The sequence below is a fragment of the Hippocampus zosterae genome, chromosome 21 (genome assembly GCF_025434085.1).
Source record: "Hippocampus zosterae strain Florida chromosome 21, ASM2543408v3, whole genome shotgun sequence".
NCBI lineage: Eukaryota > Metazoa > Chordata > Actinopteri > Syngnathiformes > Syngnathidae > Hippocampus > Hippocampus zosterae.
Window position 1 is genome coordinate 421,664 of NC_067471.1, and position 11,572 is coordinate 433,235.

An 11,572-nucleotide genomic window follows, 5' to 3' on the forward strand; every position below is an offset into this window, starting at 1 on the left:
CCACAAAACGCTCACTAGTTTACTAGTAAGGTCATTTTGACGCTTACTAGTTGACATGTAAGCCGATAAACGCCCACTAGTTCACTCGTAAGATAGTTTTGAGGCTTACTCATTGACATGTAAGCCGCAAAACGCCCACTAGTTCACTAGTAAGGTCATTTTGAGGCACATGTTAGTAATTCAACTTTGTTGTTTGATTTGCACCGAGTTAAGAAAATGTGGTATTCCTCTCCATGATATCATCGTTTAGATCCTGATCGTAACTCTTCGAGCAGCCTTCCCCAACGTGATCCGCTTCTGCTGCTGTGTGGCCGTCATATATTTGGGCTACTGCTTCTGCGGCTGGATTGTGCTGGGACCGTACCATGTGAAGGTACCGCATCGATAAGTCAACCTTACTTTTAAGTACTGTCGAGCCTCAATTTAATGGACTACATCGAAGTGCTTTTTTTGTAGCTTTGAAACACCCAGTAGAGAACAAGCATTGTTTTGGACTTCTTTTGGAGCCTAAAAATCCCCAGTACACGACAACTTTACTTATGTAAAGTTTTTTTTTTTTTTTTTTTTTTAAAGAAGAAAAAAAAAAGTTTGAAACTGATTTTTTAAAGTTCATTCAAACTTGCTGAGGGGGCGGATAATGCTTCCTGCGCCTTGATACGGGCAATTCCACAGCAAAAATACGTGCAATTCCACTCTTTTATGAATGCACTTCTTTTATGAATCGATGACATTGATAAGGGTTGTGAAAAAAAAAACTGAGCTGCAACAAAAATATTTTCAAAAGGACTACTAGTGCCTGATTTAAAAAGAAAAAAGCTATTAGTAGAGAGAACATGCGCCTGTTGAGCTGCATGCTTACAGCACTGCTAAGCTATTGTTTCTGCTTTGATGAGACAGTCGGCCCAGCCAACATGGCCGCCACATTGACTCGCATTTTAGCCTGCTCTAGTCTACTGTAACCCAACAACAAAATGAAGCTACGCTCTGAGTCGCCGAACGGTCTGAGTGCACCAGCGCCCGCTCGGAGTACTTGGGCCTACTACGCAACTATTTTTAATGTTGGTCATTTTGGTGCCACTTGGAGAGCTAAGTATTTTTCTTAAGTGTGGCACTTGGTGTAAAATGTTTGCCAACCTCAGGTGTGAAGAGATTTACTGTTTTCAGATCATGTTAAGAAGTGTTTTATTAGACTGTATCCTTGTGCTACAGTTCCGCTCCCTATCCATGGTGTCGGAATGCCTCTTCTCCCTCATCAATGGCGACGACATGTTCGTGACCTTCTCAGGAATGCAGGAGAGCAGCACTCTGGTGTGGCTCTTCAGCCAAGTGTACCTGTACACCTTCATCTCGCTCTTCATCTACATGGTGCTGTCGCTCTTCATCGCGCTCATCACCGGAGCCTACGAGGCCATCAAGGTAGGCCAGCAAACCCGACCTTTTTTTGTCTTAAAGCAGGTGTGCCCATTAGGTAGATCCTTATCTACCGGTAGATCTAAGACGGGTCCCAAGTAGATCCGAGGAGTGTCGAGAAGAAAAAAAACAAACAACCATTTGTTTGTCTTTGTACATGTTAGTAATATATTTTTGTGTTAATATACACTGCACACTAATCATCTTATCAGTCTCAATTTCACAAAAAAAATATATTTAAAAAATAAAATAAAGCAGGTAAATCTTAAATTCGCGCGTGTGTGTGTGCGCGCGTGCGCACGCCGGTAAGGGTAGATCCCGTGAGGTTAGTTGATCGAAAAGTAGATCTTCGATCCAAAATGTAGGTTTTCTAGCCTCTATTCCAGGGTTGTCAAACATACGGTACACGGGCCGGAACCGGCCCCCAAGGCAGTTCGATCAGGCCCGCAGGATCATTTAAAAGTGGAAAAATCCATAAAATGAATGAATATTTTTTTACAAGGTGCAATTCGTGGAGTATCCGCTGGCGGATACACTGTTTGATCAGAGTACAAGTCAACATTGTTTTGATCAGAGAAGAAGACAATAGCAGTCTCAGTCTGTCACTGAGACAGACCCAACACAGCAGACGCTATCAAGGACGTGTGAATACTTTATTCTTTACACATTTAATAGCACTCTCCTCAGTTTGTAAGGTGTAGGCAGGGATTCTATTTAGATTTTATATGCGCATGTGTAAATTGTTTAAAAACAAAAATTCTTTATGAACCCAGTTTAATCTGAAAATGCATTATGATATTTTTCAATACCAATTACGTTTTGTGCCTTTGTACAATCAGTTGGATCATATATGTGAATGATATCCATCCATCCATCCATCCATTTTCGGAGCCGCTTAATCCTCACTAGGGTCGCGGGGGGTGCCGGAGCCTATCCCAGCCGTCTTCGGGCAGTAGGCGGGGGACACCCTGGATCAGTTGCCAGCCAATCGCAGGGCACACAGAGACGAACAACCATTCGCACTCACACCCACACCTAGGGACAATTTAGAGTGTTCAATCAGCCTGCCACGCATGTTTTTGGAATGTGGGAGGAAACCGGAGCACCCGGAGAAAACCCACGCAGGCCCGGGGAGAACATGCAAACTCCACACAGGGAGGCCGGAGCTGGAATCGAACCCGGTACCTCTGCACTGTGAAGCCGACGTGCTAACCACTGGACTACCGGGCCGCCCTATATGTGAATGATAAAAGTAAATTGCACATTTGTTTAAGGAAATCTAAGGTGCTTCATGAAATGTTTTGTAAAAGATACGTTTATTACATTTCCCTAATGTTCTTGTGCTTCTTTGACCAAAACAAAGAAAAGACATTATTTTGGTTATTTATCGCGGAGTATGGTACAATTTTATTGGTCCGGCCCAGTTGACATCTACAGAGACCGTATGTGGCCCACAATGTGAAATGAGTTTGAAACCCCTGCTCTATTCTGTTTTAACTACTTTCAGATGATTTAGGTTTGGGCATCGATCACGGAGAATTGAGTGGCATCCGGCTCTGGAAACCGAATGTAAATGTCAAACTTTTATATGTTGTCGTACAGCATCAGACCCAGGAGCCCATTCACATCACAGACCTGCATGCTTTCATAGCTGAGTGCACCGATGCGCCAAACTCCGGCAAGTTCAGGGGCCTGGAGACATCGCCGTGCTCCTTTTTCTGCTGCTGTGACAGGTAATGCAATACTTTTTCTGTTTGTTTGGGGGGGGGGGGGTTGTAGTGAGTCCTATAAAATCAGAAATGCAACTGTGATATAAATAAGTAGTAGTGGCTTCGCTGTTGTGGTTGCTCAGTACACAATGGCTAAAGTGACAATTGAAATGAATAACAAAATAGAACATGAAGTAACTTCCTGCATGAGGTTGCGGGCAAGCCCTGCCGCAAATTGCGAATATTTGCAAATTACTGTCACACTCTCCTTACAAAAGGGTGTGTAACCGTTTATATTGTAAATGCCACAAAATGGCGGCATCTTAAGTACTCTGAATGTGAATCTCAAAATAGACACACTGATTACATAAAGCAGGGGTCCCCAAACTTTTTCCTGTGAGGGCCACATAACTTTTCCCTTCTCTGATGGGGGGCCAGTTTATAAAAAAGTGTGACGATCGTAGGGGAGCTAAAATTTTTTTATTGTTTTCCAGAAAAGCCACACATAACCAAATAACCCTTTCCAGGTTCTTTACAGAAAAAAGTCAGGAAACAAATAATAACACTAACACAAAAACAGGAAATAAATAATAACTAAATAACTCTCTCTGGGTTCTTCATAGAAAAAAAGCCATGGAACATTGTCACGTTGTACCTGAAGAGACAGAGTAATCGCTTCGTGTATAACCAAATAACTGAAAGTCGATCCCCGAAATAGCAGACACAGAAAGAGGTTTGTCAGAGAACAAAAGGAGTCTTTAATACAAACACAAAATTACCCGACCGGGAGAATAACAAAAAGTGCTGGTCAAAATAAGGACCAGGGATAAAATAAAGAGAACAACCGAAAACGCTTGCGGAAAAAATAGCAAGGAGGGTCTGATTAGACAATACTATAAATTTCACTCGAAAGAGGAATAACGACGCGCAATAATAGCCACAAGGCTAAGAGGCAATGAATAATACGAATAGGAATTGGGCGAGAGAATTTTGGCACGGCGTGGAATACTCCGGCAGTGAGTCAACTGCCAGAGCGCCCAAATAAAGCCCGTGTAATCAATCACAAATCGGTGGCAGGTGTGCAGAAAGCAAGCAAGAAGCCTGCCCCCTGCTGGCAAACACGGGACTTGACAAACATTAACTTTCTTAACCGATAAAAGTTCAGCTCAGTTGTCAGAGCAGAATCTCTCTGACACATGAGCAGTCTCTTAAAGTTCTTGTGTTCCTTCCTTATAATCCTTTTGTAGGTTCCAGTAGGCTTGTAGACACCGCTGTTTGCAGTTTTTTGGGGGCGTTTTTAACAGAGTGACGGGTCATTTTGACCCGAGGACAACAGGAGGGTTAGAGGGCCGGGCCAAATGTACGGGGCCGTAGTTTGGGGACCCCTGACATAAAGCATCAAGCCCACGCATCTAGCATGTAAACAATCGTGAAACCCATGTTCCATAAACAACTGAACTCAGTGGGTGAGTGTAATCAACACAGCCAAAATGCCTTCACATGAGGCTCATCGATACTATTAGCTAGCCTAATGGCCTATTTAACATTTTAACCACAAAGTGATGTGACATCACACACGAACAAACAGAATGATAACATTTTAGGTAATTCAGGAAAATTCTAACTGGCAAATAGAGCGCAAGAGCTGTGAGCAGTTGCATCAGTGAAGAAGCAAAACACTGATCTGCTGTGTTTCCCGTTGACCAGTCCTCAGGGTGCATTCAAATTCCACCAACAAAACAAGATATCTCAAACATCGATGTAAAAACACCACGAATGAACTAAATCAAACAACTACAGTAAGATTCCACCAGGTGGTACCAAAGTATGACTGGTGATACAAAAAGGGGACTTTGGGCTTTCCCCCCTGTCAGAGTCACATCAAACAGCTCTGGATACAATCTGAATACAAACCACCGTCTTGTATTTCCGTCAGGATGACAACATATGAGGACGTCCTGCTGGTGAACTGAGGAAGAATTCGGTTCAACTTACAAGAAGTCCCCTCTGGAACAAGCCTTTTTTTTCCTGGCACTTGACTGAAGGAGGAGGCGTCAATCAGTTGGACCAGGATTTTCCAATGAGGAATGCACGTCATGGATTCATCAGGAACAAGGTGCCTTGTGGGAAGGTGAAAGCACACATATTTATTTAATGGGCCTTGTGTCAGGCCAGCTCAGTGTTTTTTAGATTTTTCATCTTTTTAAAATTTACATTCACAAGAAAATATGTTTCAACCTGCTAGTTTATTAGCAGATTTCAAGCCGATCACTACGCACGAAACTTTGAGGCTGATCCAGTTTGACTGCGGCCTCGGAGGAAATGGCCTCTACACGGTATGCCTGTTAAGTGTTCTCACGTTTGAACCAGAACCATCACTTGAGACTTTTTTTTCCCTACTTTTTGGATTTCAAATTTATACTAAGGAAGAAGGATTACCTCGCTGGACCATAACTCGCTATTTGAAACATTTAATCATCGAAATACTTAAGATAGAGGCATAAACAAGAGAGCGATGGAGAGTATAGCTTATGAAGGGTGCATCCAAATATATAAGGATGTTATGGAAAATGTCATTTATTTCAATGGTTCACTTCAAACCTAATATGCGGTGGATTCACTACAGATAAAGTAGAATTTACTATGATTTTTTTTTTCTCTGACTTTGATGGTTACAGTTTAGAACAAACACACTCGGAAGACATTTTATTTTTGATGTAAAATGGATTCGTTTCATCACTCTGTATCATTTGAGTTTTTAACTTTTTAAATTAAACTCCTGAAATAAATTTGAGATGCACCCGCATTATAAAAAATTTAAAGCCCCAAATTGGGTGTCATTTTTTTTTTTATCTATTTTTTTACTTTCTTGTTGAGAATCTCAGGTTGCACTTAGAATAGGCTGCAATAGCATCATATTTTCATTATGGTTGCTCTCATAGATTTTGCATGATGTACTCACAAATTCATAAAGCACTTGCTGTTCGATCATTCTTACTCAACAAAGAAACTGCTCTTTATTTTGACATGAGATTTCTACAGGAAACAATTTGGCACATTTTGGAAGGCAAACTTGAAGCAACCAACAGATTAACTAATGTATAGCAATTCGCTGTACACTATGTGGTCCTCCTGCACCCCCCTCCCCCACCCCCAGCTCCCACCCCTAAGTATGCTCTTGTCCACATTATGGCTGTTTTTCTATTACGTTTTGTATTTCATGAAACGCACAATCGTCAAAAGATTACTTTCGTTCGGATGACCTTCATTCATTTGTATTCAACAATCACTTCAGTGAAATGTTGAGAAACGTGTGAAATTTAGCCCTAAAGGATATATTATACATACCTGTATGTCTATAATATATCATACTGTAGAAGATATTAGGCACGTGCCTTTACACTGTCATGTTTTTTTTTTAAATACGGTACCCATATTCTACACTTGATCACTACTTGGCAAAATGTAAACGAGTAGAAACATGATATCTTGTACACATGTTGCTGATTAAAGTGTCCTGGATCACCTTTGACGTTCATCATGTTTAGTCCTGGATCACCTTTGACATTGTACCATCATGCTTCAAACTTGTTCAAAAGAGGGTGTCAGTGAGTTATCTTTCGAAGGCTGCTTATGAGAAATTTGGACCATTCAAATGGTGACTTACGTTCCAAATGACGTGGTGTAAATCAAAGCGCTGTGTTGCAGTGTTCGAGCGTGTGTTGGATTCAGGTAGCTGTTCGGTGGAGTGACATTATATACTTTATTATTATAATTTTATGAATTTTTTTTAATTTAATTTTCTAACTTTATTTATAGTGAAGAGTTAAAAAGGAACGAGCCACGCTTTACTCCAACTAAGGAGGAACATTTAATTCTGTCATCAAACGCGATGACGTCATCCCCGCCTATTGATCATGAGGCGGATGTTTGCCTTCCCACCACTCAAAATCGTCATGCATTATGGAAAGCTCTGAAGATGCCTTCCCGCTACCTGCTTGGCCAGCAAGGTCATATGTGCTTTATCGAAGGAATGGGTCATAGCTTTCATTGTCTGTGATGCACAATGGAAGGTCTATGGATGTTTGTTGATGGTGCTTTGAACTCAGCATGGCTCACTCCGTGTGCTCTGTGATTTGGGTGGGACATTCTAAATTTTTAATTATGTCATTACTTTATTTTTTTAATAAACTATATTATAGACTATTGTCCTTACATGTTTTTAGGCATGGACGGCTGAAACAGATTGATGGCATGTCCATTCATTTCAATTCTGTTTTGAGTTTGAGCATGGTCACAGAACAAATTCAACATGTATCTCAAAGCACCATTTTAGCGATTAATGTGCGCGGATCCTTGCAGACATGTTTTTGCTCATCAACATTTTGAACCTCACTAGTCACCTAGTAAGGTTTAGAAGATCCAACTAGTGTAACTAGTGGACATAATATGCCTTACTAGTGAGCTAGTGATCAATTTTTAAACTGACAAGTTCACTGCTAAGGCCAGAACACCTTAACTAGTGTACCCAGTGGACATTTGGCCCTTACAAGTGAGCATGTCAACTGTAACATGCGATCATTCATGTCTCAGTTGCGACTCGAACACCGACATGTTCACAAGTGGGCTGCATGCAAATGAAGCAGGCGGGACAAGAATTTTGATTGGTCAATATTCAGAGAATGAATATTCAGTCTTAAAGCTTTAACCCTTACGCATCCGGCTCATAATAACTGAAGAAGAATGTACAGAAGTGATTTTATAAAAACAATTCATACTTTTGATTAATCTTTCTCTCTCTCTCTCTCTCTCTCTCTCTCTCTCTCTCTCTCTTTCTCTCTCTCTCTCTCTCTCTCTCTCTCTCTCTCTCTCTCACTCTATATATATATATATATATATAATACATGTATGTATATATACTGTATATATACAGGTATATATACTGTATATATAATGTTACAATAGAACAAATCTGAATGAAATATCTAATCAATTGCATTTTTAATACATTTTTGAAATGGTAAAGAGACTTTATGGACACCCTATATATATATATATATATACACACACACACACACAGTGGAGGGCAAAAGTAAAATAGAAAACACACACAATACTAATTGCGTATTAATTATCCATCCATCCATTTTGTGATCCGCTTTAACCTCACAAGGGTCGCCGGTTAGGGGGTGCTGGAGTCTATCCCAGCAGTCTTCGGGCAGTTGGCGGGGGACACCCTGAACTGGTTGCAAGCCAATTTCAAGGCACAGAGGGACGAACAACCATCCGCACTCACACCCAGGGACAATTTAGAGTGTTTAATCAATCTGCCATTCATGTTTTTGGAATGTGGGAGGAAACCGGAGTACTTGGAGATTTTGCACTTGTAAAATTGGATTGATTAACACTGTATGGATACTATACAGCATAGGTGTCAAAGTTAAGGGCCCAGATCTGACCTGCCACATTATTTTATGTGGCCCATGAAAGCAAATCAAACATGGCAACATCCATGACGATTGCTAAAATATATACCAACATTTAAAATTCTCATATGTAATAAATAAAAGAGACACTGAAAGCATTTTGTTGTGATTTTTCATTTGCAATTTCCCTTGCTGTTTGCAAGAACTTTTTGTTACCCTCATTCTTATCCTGGTAATTTTGTTACCAGCGTTTTATGTTGTACTTTATTGGCCGTGTGACCTTATTTTGTAACTAAAGCATTTTTATAATACAATTTCTTTTGGTATACGTATGAGGGATCCGCTCCTATTCCGGATGAGTCAGGCACCCAAATTGGCTGAAAGTAGACGTCTCATACGCAGCGAAGTTGAATTCCCATCAATGCCAGCATGTGTCACAAACCCCCACCTGTGAAACAAAGTCGTCAGTAAAACCCGTGTGTAGTTCGAATAAAAATACATACAAAAAAGCAACGACAAAAAATGGTAGTATCAGCGCTAAACTGGTCACTAACTCTTCTTAAATTAGCAATTGAAATGTTTATCGCGCGTGCTTCACTTTCACCGGCAGACCCTTGACGACAGGCACTCTCTATTGCCCTGCACCTTCGCCGAATACGTCTCAGGACGCTGTCCGCCATTGTTGTTCTAAAAAACTAAGTGGGCACAGAATTTCCAAAATCATTAGCCCTGACTGGTGGGATGATACTATTTTGAAACGTACAGCCAATAGGATACCGTTACATGTTTTCGTAATCATCCTTATTTGCATGTAATGCAAGTACAATGTAATGTCACTAGCACTACAAGTGGGCACATTTTTGGCCTTACATGTTCACTAGTAAGCGTCAAAATGATCTTACCAGTGAACTAGTGGGCACATTTATGGCCTTACATGTTCACTAGTAAGCGTCAAAATAATCTTATTAGTGAACTAGTGGGCGTTTTGCGGCTTACATGTCAACTAGTAAGCCTCAAAATGATCTTACTAGTGAACTAGTGGGCACATTTATGGCCTTACATGTTCACTAGTAAGCGTCAAAATGATCTTACTAGTGAACTAGTATTTATTTTTATTTTTTTTTAGCATTACTACTATGCATACAGTGCATCATCCTATGTATGTTTGCACAAATGCCTGCTCTAATTCCTGATAGCCAAGCAGAGCTGCTCCTGTTCCCATTATGTGTGCTTAATATTTTGTAATGCATATTCTACTTGGCAGTATTTTTCTTTATTTTCAAGTTCAACATTAGATGTTTTATTTTTACATCACATGTTAAACTTACCCCGAGCATTGTAAAAAGTGGTTTCATTTAATTTAGTTAATTACCGTACGTTTTTCAGTCTAAAATTCAATTGAAAATGTTTCGATATAATAATATCCTCATCAAACACACCAGTCTTTTTTGTCTCTTATCTGCGACAAGCATTCACATACACTCATCCTGGGATTTGCTCTTTCTTATTAAATCTTGTTAATTACTTTGCACTTTGTGAATGTTTTGAAGATTACATTTTTTTCCAAAAATTGTCTCACAAATGTATTCAACCTCTTTCACAACTCTGACTTTTACCAGATAACCAGCACAAACTAAAACCAACCAGCAAACATACATGCTCACCTTGGTGAGTTTTACCAGGTCACCATACTAGTACATACTGCCACTAAATGGATAGCGGAAAACAAAAAAAAGGTTCATTTATCACTACACTATAAATGAGCTATAGTGTTGACGGTGAGTCTTTGTAAATGGTTGTCTGTCTCTGAGTCCTAAAACAGTGTATGCTTTATGAAATAAATATATTTTTTCCCAATTGCAAAGCAGAGACAATCTTTTTTTTTTTTTACAACTGAGACTGTTACGGCTTTGTAATACACATTTTCCTTTGTCTACGGGGAGTCACTAGTTTTCATGTCATCAAAAGGATTAAGGCCTACTCCAATAATTTATAGTCATTCAAAATTGCATCATAAACTGAACTTTCTTGCTGTGGAAAAAAAATACCACAAACCACAGGTAGCATTGTGACTTTCCTAATTTTCTTTTCATAAAACGACAACTAGTCAAACTAAAACAATGCCCTAAGTAATTGGAATGCCATTGTCATTAAACCAAAAGATAAAAAATTGAACCCACATTCTGAATGAATTAAACACCATTGTGAATGAAATCACTGTCGAGGATTTTAATTTTGGGCGGCCCTATGATTGACTGGTTAGCGCATGGCATCACAGTGGAGAGGTGCAGAGTTCGATTCTGGCATGATTGATTTATTGGAAAGGCCCATCACAGTCATTCTCATGCTTCTATGTAGAATTATCAACAGGCCAGTGTTTCTCTCTGTTGTCACGGTAAAAATAGTAATGTATTAAAAAGTTAAAAAGATAATACTCGGCCACAAAAAGGAAAAAAATATATTATCTGCCGTCATCAGCGGATCAGTCTTGCTCATCCATCTTAACTGCTTTTATAGGTTATTTGGTCATATGCAGTCAGTGCAGTCTAAGCATTCTTGTAGAGCTAGCTTTGCTTCATCTGTCCATTTTTTCACAGTTTTAACAACCGGTTTAACACATTTGAGTTTCTGTCTGTATGTAGGTATTAAGTGGATTAAATTGTGGTCAGAAAGACCCAATGCTGCACGGGCGACTGATCGGTATGCATTTTTGATTGTTGAATAGCTGTGGTCTAGAATGTTGCCTTCTCTGGTGAAACAGTCGATGTGCTGCTTATATCTGGGAATTTCACGGTTAAGGTGTGCTCTATTAAAATCGCCCAAAATGATCAGGGGTGACTCTGGGTATTTTAGTTCGAGTTTGTTTACTTGTTCGGCTAGCGTTTTGTATCGCCGTGTTAGCGTTAGCTTGTGGCGCAATGTAAACACTGACTAGTAAAAAGGAGGTGAACTCACGTGGCGAGTAGAATGGCTTGCAGTTTAAAGACAGCGACTTCAGGTCCGGGCTGCAGTGTGCGTCGAGCTTCG

At 40.0% G+C, this 11,572-nt stretch overlaps 1 protein-coding gene across 1 annotated transcript; it reads left to right on the forward strand.

Annotated features, from left to right (window-relative positions):
• Positions 1 to 228: 228 nt before the first annotated feature.
• Positions 229 to 5,649, forward strand: LOC127593605 (mucolipin-3-like). The gene is made up of 4 exons (XM_052055155.1): positions 229 to 373; positions 1,210 to 1,416; positions 3,013 to 3,143; positions 5,056 to 5,649. The coding sequence occupies exons 2-4, from the start codon at positions 1,225 to 1,227 to the stop codon at positions 5,090 to 5,092; spliced, it is 360 nt and encodes a 119-aa protein (XP_051911115.1). The 5' UTR covers positions 229 to 373; positions 1,210 to 1,224; the 3' UTR covers positions 5,093 to 5,649.
• Positions 5,650 to 11,572: the final 5,923 nt, after the last annotated feature.

Coding starts and splice junctions, on each gene's coding strand:
- LOC127593605 (XM_052055155.1), top strand. CDS start 1,225: ATGGTGTCGGAATGCCTCTTCTCCCTCATCAATGGCGACGACATGTTC. Junction 1,417..3,012: donor GAGCCTACGAGGCCATCAAG/GTAGGCCAGCAA, acceptor GTTGTCGTACAG/CATCAGACCCAGGAGCCCAT. Junction 3,144..5,055: donor TTTTTCTGCTGCTGTGACAG/GTAATGCAATAC, acceptor TATTTCCGTCAG/GATGACAACATATGAGGACG.